Raw genomic sequence first — 19,364 nt, forward strand, 5'->3', positions numbered from 1 at the left:
CTGTTAGCATAGGTTGCTGCTAACTACTGCCAAATGAACATAACAAACTTGAAGGACATTAAATCAAGCCCCTACCCATAAGAAATCAATAGGAAATTGTGAGTAAACCATTCATCAGGTCTTTTTAATTCACAGACAGATGAGATGAAACCACCAATGACAAAATCTATAATGGTTCTCAATATTTGCATTCCTGGTCACATGACTACCCAAATCTCACAGCCATTATTTTCATGACATCAGGAGTCCAACAGTCATGTGATACAAACAAAGCCATCTTTCCAATGTTGTTACACATGATGCTTTTTAAACAAAAACAAAATGACATAATTTTCAACAGATTTATTCAGACAACAACCACCTGAACCCTGCCATTGTTGCAGCAACCTGGAAAAAGCCAGATTCATTATGTGGACAGTATATATCAATGTAGTAGTTGCATTCAACTGACAAAAACTGTGTTGATGTAAGCATAGCTGCCAACCTTTCAGACATGCAATTAGTGAAAACAGGGATAACAATTAGTGAATTTGGACATGAATTAGTGAAAAATACCATGACAATAACTCCATCCACTCTGACCATCAATACTACACTATATCAAGATCGCAATATCAAACTAAAACACTACATATATATGCATTTCTATTTATTATGGTATTCCTAAACTTCACTTGTTCTTGTGATTATTTATAAAGACATGATTTTGTCTCAGACTTGAACTTCCTCAACTGCTTGATCGTAAATTTGTTTTCAAAACAGTTTAGAATTCTTGCCTGCTGGTTGATCTTGGTGACTAAAATTGCTGACAAATTTTCTGCACCTAATGAGGCCCTAAGTCTGTTTTATTTTTCCTCACTAGAGAAAATACTCTTTCACTCTCTCTGTTGCTGTGATGAATGCACAGGAGCTGCAGCACTTTTGGTTCTTCCAAAGGAAAATTTGGAAACAATCTTTGAGTCCGGGAACATTTGTCGGAACAAATGTTTAGCATGGCCTCCAGCTGATAAAGATAGATTGTGTTCAACAAGAAAACTCACAAATAATGCTTCAGTGGTCTTCCATCGATGGCCTAAAATATTCCAGAGCTGAAATCTGCGAAATTTTATATTTCCCCAACTTCTACGTTTTTTGCAATCTATGTGCTTCCTCACATTGCCTCTGCCACCATGCCCAATACTAAAATTTGTGCACACTGTGTACAAAATGCATGATGTATATCAATATGTAATGGCAGAATGCACGGCCAATTTTTTGTATATTCCAAAGTAAACATTCACTTTTTGAGCAATACATTTCTTTTTCCTTGGTGGTGAAGCCATTTTCAAGATCTTAGATGCAATGCCGAACGGTAATTCAAATCAGTGTTGGTGATGCATGCACAGAACAAAATTCCGGTTAGACCCCAGTTTCTCTCAAAAGCATTTGTAAAACTACTCTTATACATGTAGATTAAAACAGGCTAAAATGCTTGCTACCGGGCCAACTGTAAAATTGGCTGTAGTTCTACTATCGTGACCAGCAGTACTGGACCGTTTCGGCAACTGCCAATATCACGACTAGCGCTGAACAGGAAATTGGTTATTTTATTAAAGATTTAAAATAATTGAGAACTCGAGAATTCACGAAGTTTTTGCTTGCAGCACAAATCGCTGAAAAAGTCGTGAAATTCACGCCAAAATCGTGAGGGTTGGCAGCTATGTGTAAGCCTTCAGCTGATGAATCTTTCAACCAGTCAAAGACATGAGTTATACTCACAATTTCTAAGATAAATCGTCTTCCTATCGATTTCTTGCAGGTAGGGTTCAATGCATGGTCATTTAAATTTATTATGCCTGGTATTAAGTGGCTACTCTATGCCAGTACTTTTTTATTCTGTGAATACCAATGTTTTCACAGGCAATGAGCTCTGATCTCACACCCCAACAAAATAGTCAGAATATCTAAAATGGGGAAGGAAAGGTCAGAGGAAATTCTAACTAAAAAGCCAGAATTGTGAATGTGTCAAAATACCATTGTAGTGCCATGGTCATCATAATCCCTATTAAGATTAAACATTCTGTCCTTAAGGGATTAGCATCATGGATACACATATTTGGTTTAAAGGTTAATATCTTTTGAGTAAACCACACACAATGCCTATATTGTTATAATGAGAATGGGTACTGCCTTAAATCTTCTGTCTACGAAGTTATGATACATAATGACGATTGTGAATGATGTGTTTGCCTTTTTCTCTTATTAAGTTATTTGTTTTGATGAGGCTCTTAAAAATGTTTACTGAGTCATCTTTAGAATAGTTGTATTTATTGTCAAATTGTAGTAACCATGTTGCTTTAAAAAAGGCAAGATTTGCACTTATGAATCATAAATGACTGATATTTAAGAAATAAAAGTTTTGTTAATCGAGATATGTCTGACAATGTTTATGTGAGAAGGGCTCATGCCAATTCAGAAGGACTCAGGTAAATTTATCTATCTACTAGTCCTTCTGGCTACATGCAAATTCTTTGTAAATTCTAGACCCGAAGCAACCAATTTATAATATATAATCATTAATATGGAGAGTTCACTATTAAATAAACATATATATTACTATTTTCAAGTCCACTGGTCAGTAACGGCCTTCTGTGCAGGTTAGAATGTAAACAAGCATCAAATAATGTACATGGTCTTGAGCTAAATGCGAATACTAAACTATTATTAGTAAATCATAAACTGTTGATTACAATGACCTTTGCTTGTAAGGGTGCATTCAATTATCAGCTTCATGATTCAAACAGGAACAGTATCCAATAAATGAACTTAAAAGGTAAAATTTTAACAAAGTCACTGACCATGAAATATTAGCCAAAGAGATGCAGTAAGTGTGTAATACCTATCAAGATTCATCCCCTCACCAAAACTGTATGATTCTAGGACGGATAGTTTGCATATGGTACAACAACTCATGTTGTCATGAGTAACATCATGAGCTAACAACAAAAACAGAAGATTAAATATAGGTAATGACAAGTTTCGCTTGTAATGGTATGGTAACATAAGAGAGTTGCATCATCACCAATTTCATAATTTGGCAAAAACAGTCCCTGAGAAATAAACAAAAACAAAATTTTACCGAAGGGAAGCATAAAATATGGACCATAATGACCTACTGTTGTCAACAAGGGTGACATTATATCTTGCCATCAGTTGGAAGAAAAGAGAACATATCAATCTACATATATTTTACCAGTTAGACTTGCTGCATATACCTGGATATTCACCTTTTTCAAGTACCATACAAAAAGATCTCAGTGTATTTTAAAATACCAGCTTAAGGTTATCAATCAGTTCGCAGGCACAATTTTTATAAACAGGGGAGCATGAGAACATAACTCAAAATATGTCAGATATAATGTAATGACTGCATATAGAAGTTTGGGTCCAAAACAAATTTGAAAAATTGGTAAATTTGAGGAGAGAGATAAGAATAACATTGCATAATAATTTGCATTCTGACACACAGAAACCAGACACAAAAATGACCAAGTTTTGTGATTTTCTACTGGAATGAGAGATTGATGGATGGATAAAGGGCATCAAAATATCTCATATGCATAGGCAACATAAATAATATGACAAGAACTTACAATGTCTTCATCTCTGTTGTATTTAGCAATATCCTTACGTAGAGTTCTCACCATGATCATTGTCAGAATACCTGAAAATAAAAGTACAAAAGAACATTTATCTGTCCATCCAATCCAGACTAAAATATCTTCCAATTTTTATTCCCACACTTCTTACTGTCTATATGAGCATATGCAATACTCTTGAACTACTCCTATATCTGTACAGCTAGAAACAAGAAACGTTGGTCAATGATATTCCTTTGGATGTTGAATTTGCTAATACTTCTGAGTTTCGAATCATGCCCTTGATGATGAGGTGATGGGGTGGGGGCTATTTTACATAGATTTCAAACAACTCATTAGTTGTATATCTCACACATTAAAAATTTGCATGTCCAACCAACGGCCCAAGTGTCAATAAAGCTCTAATTAAGACCAGTGGATGATGCCTTGGTGGTCTTTCCCTACCCCTAGGAAATCAGCCTTTATGATCACACCATGTATACTCTTACTGTTCATGGAAATACACTTATTATACATGCAACTGCAATTGACTGTAGAATCCCACCATACCCCTCCTCCAGATTTATGTATAATCCATACCCAACTGCCAACACTGTAAATCCAAATCTGTTATTGAATAATGTTATCATAAGAACAGATTTTCTACATTGTTTACTGAAAACACCAACATTATCAATCAGGATCAAAAACAGAATAATGCATCTACAAAACAGACTGATGTATAATGCATACTCAAGTACCAACATTTTAAAGAAAGACTTCTCATTGAATAATACAACTGTTGATTAGATTTATATATTATGAAGACCAAACTGTACCCAAATCTGCAACTGAATAATGTGTCACCAGATCAGATATGTGTACAATGCATACCAAAACACCAATACTGTAAACACAACTAGGTCAATGATAATGCAACAGTAGATCAAATTTATGTTTTATGTATACCAAACTCTAAAACCAAATCTGCCGCTGAAAATAATGTGACAGCAGATCAGATTTATGTAAAATACATACCAAAGCACAGCATATTAATATCTGTTAATGAATGTGCCAGCAGATCAGATTTATGTAAAATAAATACACACCAATGCACAGTATATCCATACCTGTTAATGAATAATGTGCCAGCAGATCAGATTTATGTAAAATACAAACCAAAGCACAGTCTATTCATATCTGTCAATGAATACAGATCAGATTTATGAAAATTGTGTACCAAAACTGCCAACAATGTATACTAAGAACTATCACTGAATCATGTGCAAGAAAAACAAATTTATGAATAATGCTTACCAAAATAGCAACATCATAAACCTAGAACTGTCACTGGATAATAGGACAGTAGATCTGGTTCTATAGTGTTCCAACAAAATCACTAATATGTCTGTGTATTATTGATAACAGATCTAGGTCTATGATGTTTGCAGCTGGAAACATGTTTTATATAAGCATATGCAGCACATAGTTAACCAAACCAGAACTTGCATTCAGCACATAACAGTGAACCTAAACAAGACCTTACACACAACACATACAGTGAATCTGAACCAGGCCTTACACACAACACATACAGTGAATCTGAACCAGGCCTTACATACAATACATGCAATGAACCTGATCCAGACCTTACAACACAACACACAGTGAACCCAGAGCTAAAAAATTCTGACAGCCTGATGCCCGGGGTCCCTCGATTTTAGATCGGGTATGTCCTGTATTCTAAATGAGGTGTCCGTTGGACAAGTTGAAAAACAATTACAATTTGCCTAAGAAAACTTTTAATTGTTCTGATGAAATGTGTAAGTGCATTTTCAAGATGTTGGTATAACTGCCCTATAACGTGCAATCAAAATTGCACCACTGTCCTATGCGAAACTGAGATCTGATTTTAATCATATTGAAGCATGGCGTGTTGTGCTATAAATATGATTTTGTACTCCCAAATCCCCCTGACACGGTCATGTTTTGAGGAAACACAACTTCCAGTAATCTCATAACAGAGACACCCTCAATACCCTGCCACTTTCAGTATATGCTTGTTACATGTAGCATGTATAAACAGTAAATAGTGATGATTGGAGCTGATGTAAAACTATCCCTTGGGCAGTTTAAGTGGCAGTAATTAAAGGCAAAGAGGTCAGGTATAAACCACCATTTCACATATTACCTTACTGGCTGACGATAGCTAGTGAGATGTGTTTGAAGGCTGCAGTGGGTGAGCCCATTGTGCTACTTTGCATAGGTAGGATCAGAAAGTAAAACAACCCATTATAGGTAAATCAGAGTGATGAAAGATGCATTTATAAGAACATTATTACATACCAATACCTTGAATGAGAATGTTTAAGCCATATGTATTATATTTTTGACAAGTTTGTGAATAGCTGCAACGTTTCTTTGAAGCATGATCATTTCAGTTTAATAGTGTTCAAGTGACTCAGCAAATGCAAAATGAGAATAGTGTATCACATAAGGATCAACTATCATATCTGACACAGTGTGATATTGGCCTCTTATGCTTACAATGGTGATGTCATCAAACCAAGTGTTCCAGCTTTCAAATGAAATCAGTTGACCCACAGATGTTGCCAATTAACATTGGATTAAATTTTGTATGCATGTGAAAAAGTCAGGTTTTCTCAGTTCTAGGGAGAAACTACAGGGCTCATAATGTGATGAAACCTCAATATTATTTTAATGGCACCCAACGATGTATAGGACCAATAAGTTTCAATATTCTATATTACTGAAAGGACTGGGCACATACAACCTTTTTGCACATAACTCCAGCATTGAGGCTTTAAAACTTAAAATATTAAGTGGAATGAATAGTACAAGCCCCATCTGTCAGGCAAGGGCACATCAAGGTCAACGTTGTATTATTAGACACAGTAACCATAATTCAAGTTTGCTTACCTGAGAGGAAGAATACGACAACAACAGAGTTGATGATGGAAAACCAGTGAATCTGCACATCACTCATAGTCAGGTATGTATCCCACCTGGAAGCCCACCTGATATCACTCTTCTCCCATGACACCTCATATGTAAACAACAGCTTGGTCTTACCTGGCCAAAGAAAATTACATTTTAATATCAGACATCATAAAGACAAAGTAAAATGCTAACTTTGCTTTCAAGCAGCATCAAAAATTGTATTTAATGCTGGATCTAAAATCTATTACTGTACAAAGAATTAAAAATTGCTAAAAAGGGCTCCTTTTACGCTGTCTTTATTGATTTCATAATGTTTATTCCTGCATTAATCTGGACAGCACGTATTTGTCTCATCTCACCCTGAAAAGATCAAGGTAATCATACTGTTAAAACTGCCTATATGTTGTGAAATGGTTTATCCCCGCAGTCATACCATTGCAGCAGACTGTTTTAAACATGATTTGTCTTGGATTTACATTTGTTTCAACAATCATTTTCATTTATTATTTATAGTAACAAAACATTTGCAAATGCCACTGACATTACGAGCACCTTGACTTTCAAGGCAGAACTGAATGCATGCTTTTCACGTAAATGCAGAAAGGAACAATGTAAAATCATCAATGTATGTATAAAAGGAGCCAATTGTAGTAATTTTTCAGGCTTTTTGAAGTAATATATTTTATGGGAGCTAACTGTAGTAAATTTTCAGGCTTTTTGAATTAATACATTTTATGGGTGTATCAGCAGACACAACTCACGATACCATTTCAAAACAACTATAACCATTTTTGTTTTAACCACAAGGTAAAAAAAGATCTTTGACCTTGCTTACAACCCTAACAAGAGCTATATCTATGAATCAAGATAGCAAAATTCCTAGGCAGTTTATTATTCGTTCTTTCACCTTCCCTTGCAGACCTTGACCCAGGCTAAAATGTTCCATTACACCCACCCCAGACCTTGACCCAGGCTAAAATGTTCCATTACACCCACTCCAGACCTTGACCCAGGCTAAAATGTTCCATTACACCCACTCCAGACCTTGACCCAGGCTAAAATGTTCCATTACACCCACTCCAGACCTTGACCCAGGAACTGTAAACTCAAAATCAGTTACAAGAATTGTATCTTCCTGCTGCAAATTTGTGTATAACATGTGGTCAAACAACTATAATGTTGCTATAATTGTAATTTCTTACCTTTAAACCCCCACCACCACAACTACACGTCCTTGGCAGTAGCCTTAAAATCATATCCTTTTTGCAGAGGGCTACCTTAAGGGCAACATATGTAACAAATTTTGTTAATGTTGGTTTCATATGAGATAGATTTACAGACAGATGGACTGACCGAAAGAAAGTGGTGGGCAACAAAATCTTTCCAGCTAAAATCATGATAATCAATTTAAAATTCATTCCTGCTTTTACAGTGAACCCTACTATTACAATGGTCAGGGTCAACAAAGTAATAATGTGCTATGTAATGTACCATGCTATATCCACCCATGTCAGTTAAGTGAAGTAAATATTGCATGTATATCCTCCTAGCTGAACAATTTTCATGAGCAATATAGGAGAGACAGGCACAAAACTATGAACTTCACTGACACAGTTACCAACTTGATACATTTTAAAAAAGAAATATTTAAAACATTTTTAATATTTCTTTTTGGACAGAGAACCATTCATTCATTCATAAACTCAAAGTATCCATAATAATACTTCCATGTGCACAAAGAAGCATAATTTGTAGAATTTTCTTACTAAATTACAATCAAATCAAAATAATTATTTCTCACTAATATACTCACATGAACTTAGGAATCACTGCATTTCTGAAACATTCATATTTGCTACAAATGTCCAAAGGGTCTGTTTTTGTCAAAAACAGTAAATGCACATATCAAACAGAATGGAGGTTTCTAAAAGGAGACTTGTATGTAGGCTTCAAAACTACTTTAACTGAAAATTCATAACACAAGTCAAAGGTACTGACATTGTAACACACTTTAGATTAACAAATGAATGGTTGTGTATCATTGCCTGTAACCAATAAGGTAATAAACTGATTTCATGGCTAAAGAGTGATCTCCAAAAACTAGTTCACTCATTCTCTAAAAGACAGAGGCCCCCTAACCCAACCCAAACCCCCAATTTTTAACTGAAATCTGGTTATAACTAAGACTTTGCACTACAGCTGATGAAAAACAGGGAGTTGTAGGTTTTATTATAACACCCCTTTAAACTTTAAATGACTATATTCCAGAAAATAGTCCACGCCAGTATAAACTATATGCTTATAGTGGGTTCTGTATGCAACTGATTTGGGGCTGCTGATTGTATTCTGACTCTAAAACAAAAACTATTAAGAATTAGACCCTTTGGAATTATGGATCTTGCAGATAAAAATGAAAGAATGTAGGCTCCAATCTCCATCCCACGGCCTGAATGAAGTTGGTTAGAGAACATTCTGGTCGAATGCTAGGCTAGTAACAATTGCTCTAACCTTGTGAGCCAAAATGCATGATGAATTTGTCTGAGCTGGAGTTGTTTCTCTACATGCTGAGTGAATAACCCACTTAATCCAGGATGATATAGTCTGTTTTGATATATCCTCCTGTCCTCTTATGAGAAGTATAAAGAGGCATGATCTCCTTCGATAAAGAGGCTCTGTTCTTAATAGGTACCACTTGAAAACCCAAACTGGGTCTTGTGGGTGGCCTTCAGCTGATGCGTCCAGACTAGAAAGAGGTTTCATGATGCAAGTCTGGTTACCCATGGAAGGAAGCTGGTTTCAGGTGATGAAAGAGAATGCTATCATGAGTAAGACTGATGATCATGTCGAAACTGCAGTAATTCGGGTCTGCTCATAGGGCATGTAGTTTGCTAATTCTGCCTAAGTCACTAACACCATGAGAAGGTGGTCTTGCATGAAACATGCAATAGAGATGCCCTTGAACTTGGTTTAAATAAGTTTAATTTGCCCAGTTAATACTAAAGATAGTTTCCACATTGGGCATAAGGCTAACGTTTATGATTGTGTATACCCAAAGTTGGAAAGGTCAGATAAGTCCTTGTTTTGTCCAAATTCTACCTTGTGTGATGACAAAAAGTGTTAGCAATCTTGGAGTGGCAACCTTTTATTGTACTCAGTGCAAACGTCTTTATGAAGAGCCAGAGGAAGTTAGCTATTTGCGATATAGATGCCTTGAGAGGTATCGTGATTATTTGTGCACCACTGGGTGAAAATGTGCCATTTGTCTTTGCAGAGTGAAGGACCTTCTTGCTAGAGCGATTCTCTCCACAATTGGTTGTGAGAACTGTTTATTTCTGAGGGTCTGTTGTAGGTGAATCGCAAGAATTTCCTGGAAACCTTGTGAATAGGGACATGAAGGAATGAGCCGTTTTAGTCCACACTGATGGCAAAGTCTCCCTCATGGTTGGCATTCAAAATGCACACTGGTGAGAACCAAGTGGCATAAATGAACTGATTGAGGGCACTGAGGTCAAAGACTGGACGCAGAGTGCACATTGTCTTTGGGACCAAGAAAAGTCCGGAATGAACAATAGGACCCTCTGCTTTGGTATGTGAGACCTGGCTTTCACTAGGTGGAGCTTCAACAGGATGGTTTTCAAAGGTTCATGTCCAATGAGTGGCCATTGGATCCTTTTGTTGATTTCCCATCCTAGTCCTGTAACAATGCTGTGGTTGTGGGAGGGAGGGAAACTTGTCTCCTAGGTGGCCTGTTTGTGGACTTCTTCAATTTTACCGTAAAACAGAGGTTAGATGATCAAGGTTGTGCTCTTATCTTGGCCTTATGGTGGTCCTTCATTAAAGTGCAGACAGGAAGCACCGAATCACATTCTGCCAACTTGTTAATTTGTAGCTGTGATTACAGCATTGGCCAGTGTGCCAAGTATCATCAAAGGATATCCAATCAATACATAATGAGTGTGGCTTTGTTATCCTCAATGCGACAATATCATTGTAAGTTAATGGGGTTTCCGAATGAAAGACTTGTGTGAGGCAAAGGTATAACCACCAATAAACCGGTGATGAAGTGGGGGGGTGTGAGTGTCAGAAAGTCTGTAACTCTCCCAGACTACAGAAGTAACTTAAGTCAGACTGTTCTAAGATCAACAGAACAGATGCTGGACCACTCATCCAGGTTTCTGATGGAGTGGGTCCTCCAGGAGTCAAAGGTGGAAAATGGTCCTCAATGGAGGATCAGAAGGCTGAATCTTCCCATGCCATCAGATAGTGACGAATAGATGACAGCAATGGAGAACAAGCAACACCATTTTGGTTGCTGAGGTGAGGCTAATTTACCATGTAAAACTCAATATTTAGCTGACAAAGAGTGAAAAGGTCTGTTGCTCACTAAACTCATATAATGCCCTGAATTAGAAACCCTGACCTTGAGAAAGTCACTGAGTAAAGTGCCTCTTCTCATGGCAGAGTGTAGAGAAATTGTGAAGTGACGACTGTTGAAGCATGAGGAACTATTCGTATCATGGAATGCTTATGTAGATAAACATGACTCAAGTGTCGCCTATAGAAACATGCATGAGTGAGATGCAACTGAATAAACCATGTATAGAATCTTACCTGTACTTGTCCAACCAGAGTGGAAGCAATACAGAAATATACACAAGTGTCTACATTACACACAAAAACCTTCACATAAAAGGAACTGAGGCACTGTTATAGATACTTACAATGTAGGTGTGACAAAACGAGGCAATTACCTGTAGGGAAAAAAGCCCATAGAATTCCTGTACAGGCATCTGGATGCTAGGAATACCTTGGAACAGAAACTCATCAGTATGTACCCATTAATTATGGCATATATATATATTAGGAGTTTTTATAAGCGCTAATGACTTGCACATACATATAAAAAAATTATAGCCCGAACCTAATGTGAAGATACTTATGCTCCCCATAAATGTGTGACAATGACAAAGAGTTAGCAATTGTAAAGGCAGAACTCTGTTGGGGTAGAAAGAGAAAAAGTTAGAAATATAGATGGAGTACACTTTCCTTAGAAGTCAAAAATTCCTCCAACTTGTAATAGGATATCTTCCACATAAATTCTGGCTTTTGTGTGGTCTCTTGTGATGAAAGCATGCTTCTTGACACAAGCCAAAGAAACAACTGACACATTCTTAGGCACTGGCATCAAGACTTATGCCTAATGGGAGATCACTGTGCCCAACCACCACATAGGTTAGACAACAACTTTTAGCTCCCTTTAGCTACAAGTAATATCTGGAAGGCTGGATTTGCAAGGTAGTAGTAGTTCTCTTAAGGTGTTATGATTTAATAATGTATTTAAAGAACCAAGCTCCGACCTTACTTGCATATCATGCAACAGGACGCCTTTTATTCTCAACAAAGATCAGACCATAATGGCATGTCATGCAACAGCAAACATTTTATTCTCAACAAAGATCAGACCATAATGGCATGTCATGCAACAGCAAACATTTTATTCTCAACAAAGATCAGACCATAATGGCATGTCATGCAACAGCAAACATTTTATTCTCAACAAAGATCAGACCATAATGGCATGTCATGCAACAGCAAACCTTTTATTCTCAACAAAGATCAGACCATAATGGCATATCATGCAACAGCAAACATTTTATTCTCAACAAAGATCAGACCATAATGGCATATCATGCAACAGCAAACATTTTATTCTCAACAAAGATCAGACCATAATGGCATATCATGCAACAGCAAACCTTTTATTCTCAACAAAGATCAGACCATAATGGCATGTCATGCAACAGCAAACATTTTATTCTCAACAAAGATCAGACCATAATGGCATATCATGCAACAGCAAACCTTTTATTCTCAACAAAGATCAGACCATAATGGCATGTCATGCAACAGAAAACCTTTTATTCTCAACATTTTCTGAGCACGAAAATCAAGCTCAAGCTGAAATGTTTTCATGTTTAAAATGGTCTGGAACTTTATGATAACTTGGGTCCTTTCATGACTACTTTGTAGTATGTGCTATAGTAAACAACAAAACATTAATGACAATAACAATGCTTCTACTGCTTCTGTTGCCAAAAAGTGACACCTTACATTCTAATAAAGGTTTAGACCACAATACTTCTGCACAAGTTCACTGCTTCAAATCTCACTAAATAAAATTCTGGTTCTCACCTTTCCCTACAAGCTGGGGACTAATATCAGCCTTGAGTTCCCCTTTGAAAGAACAGTTCTTTCCACTGGCTACAACTGCCTTCAGATCCACACTGGAAAAGAGAAGTTCTAACACATCAGAGAATGTAACAAACTTTCTGACCAGCAAAACATTAAAAATCAGTAAAATCTACTATGTGTCATAGAGACACCATTACTCTATGTGACATATCGCAACAAGTTGTTGTTGTTGTTGCTGTAGTGTTTAACGCCATTTTTCAGCACATGATAGGCTATACATGGCAGCCAGTATTAATGGTGGAGGAAGAACCCTGAAAAACCCAGGGAAGAACCACCGACCCACGAGAAGCTACTGGCAGACTATCGCAACAAGAATAACATTTCTATTATTTTTCAACATAATTTTCCAAAATGTGTTTTGAAGTGGATAAATGTATTTTTCTGAGGAAGTGAGGCTGTTAACGGCGCTTTCCAGTTGTAAATATATATTTTACAAGCAAAATGTAAAACCATTATTGTCTTCAAACTCCCATACACAAGTATCTTAATTATTATTTAAGTGTAGCATAATGCCTAATTTCCTTGATGATAAAATAATGTAACATGGGTTCCACAAAATGAAATGTTCTTCCCTTAATTAAACACTGAATTGATGCTGACACCACCACTGGTGCTAGGTGACATCATGCTAATTATGTCTCACTTTTTCTCTGACAAATAATGAATTAAGATCATAACACACCGTGTCAGTAGAACATGACCCAAAAATGGCTAAGCAAATGGCTAAGCAAAAATATAGCTCAAAAAACATTAAAAAACTTAAAGGAATTTTTAAGCAAATATTAACTGGGCAACTACAATAGAAATGCTGACTTATTTTGTAGGCAAATGGTGCACAGATCTAAAATAAATAATTTATCAATGCAAGCCACTAACTAAATTTAAATTTTTTTCTATCCCAAAGAGCAATTACTGATGAACCAAACCAACTTTTACTGAATAAACTATTGGATTAAACTACATAATCAAGCTTGACACCTGCTAAAATCCTAAGTAAAGATAAGAAAACGTCTTAAGAAACTGATGGTATTTTGAGGAAACTTAGCTTTACTTATTAGCAACTGCAACAATGTTTGCAACAAGAAAATTGCTACAGGATTGACACTGCAAAAGTGCTGTTATGCTTTATACTTGACAACAGTTTTAAGCAAAGATTGTTGGGAGAAAGCAAAATGGTTCTAATAATCCTTGTTTCCTAATGACCATTCTCCAAACACTGACATTTTCTATATACTCACAATAAAACAAGCAATTCACCTGCTTCCCTACCTAACAAGCTTTGTTTGCATTCTCCAGTGATCCTGATCTTACTTTTGGGCCAGAAGAAGGTGTTATTGGACAGGAATCCTGTTTCTAGAGTCCAAGTAAATGTAAACTGCAAAAATGAAATCAGCCACTACAAAATGCATTAGCAAGTCTGGGTTTACATAATACATCAGCAAAAGCAGTATTTGTACTCTCTGAATGTCAATAACAAGGATGATTGAAAAAGATAAATTTTATCTAATGAAGTTAAATTTAATTTTTTGGTTTAGCATAGGCAAGGCAGTAATATCACTCATTTTGCTAGCTGTGACTGCTCTGGCATATTTGCTCCACTGGAAATTTCAAATGAACAGCACAGACTGTGATTTGCTGTTTCTGTATGTGAAAGCAAATTGCAGTCTACACTATTCACAGCCTGGTGTGTGCTATCCATTCATAAATACAGTAATACAGGAATGACTACAGACTTACCTAGTTGCAACAACTTCAAATCCCACAACCCTATTGTTTATCCTGAAAAGAAAAACATACAGAAGTGTGATCTCGTTTGCAAGTTTTTCTCACCTCAACAAATGCACCCCAGGGTCTGAAAATTATGGTGGTCTGACACCAATCTTTCAAGTTGAGGACTTGGACCCTGTCATATAGTACCAGCACCAGCCCAATGGACTTTTAATATTTCTTACTTGTTCTTATATATTAAATAAAATGTGCACTTTAATTCTTTAAATTAGTTACTGTTGGGGAAGTGTGCAAATGCAACAATAAGTAAATTCTTTGAAAGTGATGCACTGATATTGCAACACATTAATAGAAAGAAATTTTTTAAGGAAATTATGTTTTTCAGAGAAAACTTACCCAATTGCATTACTGTCAGGGATATAAGTGTGCAACATCAGGGATATAAGCATGCAACATCCCAAATCCAGTCCGATTAAAAAAGACCAAAAAAATGTCTCTTCTATCTGTTATAGACAAAAGGCAATTTCTCTTATCCATTACCTCCCCTAGCTACCACCAGGTGTTGCTAACTGTTAAGCTGAGTGATATACAAACAAGGATGCTCGCATGGTGGGGTGGTTGGAATATTTTAAGTACATAATGTGATTTGATAAGTGTTCTCGAAGAAAAATAATTTACTTAAAAATGTGCTTTCTCCTTCAAATATGTAATGTTAGAAAAATAGGTAACAGGACAAAGGAATGCTGAGCATCCTACCTATATCTTGGGTGTCCTATTTGGGAAGTAAGACAGAACAGCCTATGTAAATGATAACCTGCTCTCTGACTTAAAGCAACAAACCATATGATCGTGTGAACTGTGATTGTTCTATCAGGTTATGAAGATTATTACTGAAATCTTCTTATCACCAAAATCTAGTAGTAATCTGGGCCATCTTGACACCTTGGATTAAAACACTGCACTCCAATACAAGACTCACAAAGACTAATCTAATTTCATGAGAAGAAATTCTCATAAGGTAAATCTGATATACATTAGAGTACACTGAGCATAGAACCCACTGAAGTCAGGCCAAATTCATTATCAAAGATGTTTAGATAATGTTCCATACCCACCATGATGTGGCGAGAAAAACATTTTTTTATAATCCACTTTATAAAACGTGTGGCATACATGTTAAGTGCTGCTTTTTTAAAATATTTTATTCCAAGAGTTCAGTATGGTAGGCAGTGGAATGTGTCTTGCACCTGACTATTCATGGTCTGCTTCCATTTCACTGTGGCAAAGATGATGCAATGCTATAGTCTCTATATAATTCACAGCCAAAACCTTGTGTAAAAGCAGTAAATATAGGAAAAGCCTGGCTGACTGATTGATCACCACTAAAATCCAAGTCATGTGGGTAGCCTTATTGCCTGGCAAGACAGATGGATCTGTCACTAACAGCCCCGTAACAGTAATTCTATGTAGCCATTTACATGTTTGAATGGACAAATATATCATTAATATCTTCATGATAGTAGAGAGATGAAGCTACAGACCTTGTGAGATGGATGGATCCATCACCATAATTGTATATAGCTGTAGCATGGTAGGATGAATGGATCTATCATTATCAGTAATTGTTGAAAGATGAAGCCATAGGTCTGGCAAGACAGTGATTTTTTCAGCCTGATTGAGACAGTATGAATGGACAGATGGTTGACTCAACTGGCTAAATGATTGTGGATGGCATTGGACAGCAATACAGTAAAACATAATAAATCCATTGGTTTTGTTACAAACCCCATGAGCCCAAACTTAGTCCTGAAGGCCATATTCAGACATGCAGGTGAACTTAAATCATCTGGGCTTTAAAAAAATGGGGGTTCAATCCCCCATTGTATCATAATTACCTAAAGGAATTTTAAAATTTGCTTCACCATTGCCCTCTTTCTTTGCCTTAGTTGAATTTTGTAAAACTGCAGTCTATATACTCTTGGACCATATGACACACACACTGCATGGTACTAATGATGTACATTTCGTACACACAAGGAATGACTCATGTGTATCTTCCTTAACCTTGAACTTGTTGCATTTATTATACTTCATCACTTAACTGATAGGATAAAACAAAACACAATAAGAATTTATAAATTAATGATGCAGTATGTTAATAACTTGCTAAAACTTGCACTCATTAATAACTGGATGAGTGAGCAATAGTCAGCATGTGCAAAACCATGCAAAACAACATGCATCAATGATAGCCTGTTGTACAATATGATCTATTGCCAAGTGAAAAAAACAACAAAATACCTGAAAAAGGTGATGAGCAAGAGTTATTGAGTTATTGGCCATTGTCTATAGGAGAGGGACAGAAAAAGTAAATACATTTTTTTTAGTAAGGCTGGATTTGGGAGGTAGCAGGCTTATATCCTTGACATTAATGTGATGGGGGAGGGGGGAACATATCCAAATCTAAATATTTTGTATTCAATACATGGTGTACCAGTCTAAGCTTGCTGTTAGTCAAACAAACTTGGTCTTTCCTCAAGCTCATATAAAATTGAACACCATCTTTCATGTGTCAGACTTGGTTGTTGGGCCTATGCTTGGCTTATGCTGACCATGATAGTGTAAGGTTACACTAGCTTTGGACCAGTGAGTTAGACATAAAATGCTCAGATTCTGCATCTTTTACAACATGCAAAATACACTTTATCAGTGCTTTTGCTAACTGCAATATCTGTCCACAAACATTTTCATCCAAAAAAAATAAAACTTAATGTCTCAACTGAACAAAATCTGAAACACATAAAATCAGAACTCTATATATTGTTGTCGTTGCTTTGAACTAAAACATGAAATATTCAATTACCATTCAGACAGGAATTAAAGCTTTTAATAATGAAAGAGATCATAAGTACAAGACAGGAAACTTGGTAAATGAAAGTTTCCTCACAAAGCTATTAAAATAATATTTTTTCACAACAAAAATACTTTCTCCAATACTGTGGAGTTATTATCCACAACCTAAGCATTATAGAATCCCTAACATAAGATAATCCTAGTATCTTCTTTCTGCATTCTCACAAAAAAGTCTAGAATAAATTAAAGCATACATGAGGATCAATTTTGCACAAAAATGGTCTGTTTGCTTACTCATCTTCTTTGTGGTACTTTAGGATCAACTTGAGATGGTTATTCAAATATGCCTGAAATAGGAGAAGTCCATATTAAACATAGGTAAATATCTAAATTATTTTTTTAAAATTTCCTATGTACAAGACAAAAAATTACAAAATGTTGGACTTTGCATCAAAGTGTTTAAGTTTTCTGAAGAACTGATGTATTGTCATGTTTTTCTCAAATACAGTGGTCTCTCTCTTATACGGTCACCCCTTTTGCAGCAGGAAAGTGGTCTCATATGATGGGGTATCTTTCAAGATGGGAATCACTGATGTGCATAATAATCACATACAAAAGAAAGGCATAACTGTTACATTTTTTCCAAATCACTTTGCATGCTATTGGATCGATGTGATAATACTCACATTAATGTTATTTAATATAATTATGAATAAACCATTCAAGAACCTGTGTCAGCACAATCTGGGCACAAACATTTGGTAGTAACTATAATTCTCTGTCTATTCTTCCTTCTGCAGAATAACAACTGATGATATCTGAATCATTCAGACTTTAAATTTCTAAGAAATAATCAAAGGACTTCTTTCATTTAGTCAAATTGCTTTCACTATTCATGTGAAACTGAGAATGTCTGATGACAATTTATAGTTTTTGCAACAATCTAATCTCTAATTGACAATTATACCCCATCAATCTAATTTCAAACTCTTACACAAACTGCTTCATGTTTACAAAGGAAATGAATATGTCATATGAACAACTTATCTTTAATCAGGTACCCTTTCATGTATGTTTCATAATCTAGGAAAGAAAATATTACTTTTACTTTATGTCAACTTATGTCCTACCAACTTGATCTTAACAATACTGTGCTTCTCAACTGAGTTTTTGTTGTCCTGATAATTGTCAGTGGTAATAACAGACAGTAACCATGCTTATTGGCAGTAATAATAGACAATAGCCATAATTATTGGTGGTAATAACAGACAGTAACAACAATTATTGGTGGTAATAATAGACAGTAACAACAATTATTGGTGGTAATAACAGACAGTAACAACAATTATTGGTGGTAATAATAGACAGTAAAAGTGACAAAACCCAACTGCTGATGAACACAAAGCAGTAAGGATTATCAGATTACTTGCAGTACCATTTTATATGGATTAAACTTGGACACTTCATCAGCAAGCTGGAGTCTGCCATTTTTCAGCACATGATAGGTGATACATGGAAGTTAGAATATTAGTGGAGGAAAACATGGGATAATACTGGCAAGCTTTCTCACATACCCACATTGGTGATGCCATCAAGTATATATGTCTATGTACTGATTTTAGAAATCAACAATATTCTCGCGATTTCCATTTAAAACCCTATTAAGCACCTATTCCTGACGAGTTAATGTCACATTTTTTGCTCTAATTTGCCAGCCATTAGCCATGTTAGAGGGATGGTCATCCTAGAGGGGTACTTTTAAACATAAATTCGTCAGAGCCAAAGGATTCTGGCCATAAAATGTGGGTGGCTGCTGGTTGGGGGTAGGCTCATCAAGACAGGTAACACTGTATACATCACTGAATTCAACATCTGTATTTGTGGCCTTAACTGATGCATTCAGACTCTGGTGTGTGCCAAGTCTTGAGTAGAAATATTCAATTTTATCATCCA

The 19,364-nt window shown here is 36.0% G+C and overlaps 1 protein-coding gene across 1 annotated transcript in view; it reads right to left on the bottom strand.

Moving 5' to 3' along the window:
- Window positions 1-19,364, bottom strand: part of LOC149807411 (transmembrane 9 superfamily member 4-like) — an 82,958-nt gene that overhangs the window by 34,002 nt on the left and 29,592 nt on the right. Inside the window, exons 7-11 of the mRNA XM_089966494.1 lie at window positions 17,706-17,758; window positions 14,568-14,609; window positions 12,771-12,862; window positions 6,558-6,710; window positions 3,633-3,703 (exon numbers count right to left, since the gene is read on the bottom strand). Of these exons, the coding sequence (XP_089822620.1) occupies window positions 3,633-3,703; window positions 6,558-6,710; window positions 12,771-12,862; window positions 14,568-14,609; window positions 17,706-17,758 (411 nt within the window). The remainder of the gene's footprint in view (window positions 1-3,632; window positions 3,704-6,557; window positions 6,711-12,770; window positions 12,863-14,567; window positions 14,610-17,705; window positions 17,759-19,364) is intronic.

The sequence above is a fragment of the Sinohyriopsis cumingii genome, chromosome 1, assembly GCF_028554795.1.
Source record: "Sinohyriopsis cumingii isolate HCF-2022 chromosome 1, ASM2855479v2, whole genome shotgun sequence".
Taxonomy (NCBI): domain Eukaryota; kingdom Metazoa; phylum Mollusca; class Bivalvia; order Unionida; family Unionidae; genus Sinohyriopsis; species Sinohyriopsis cumingii.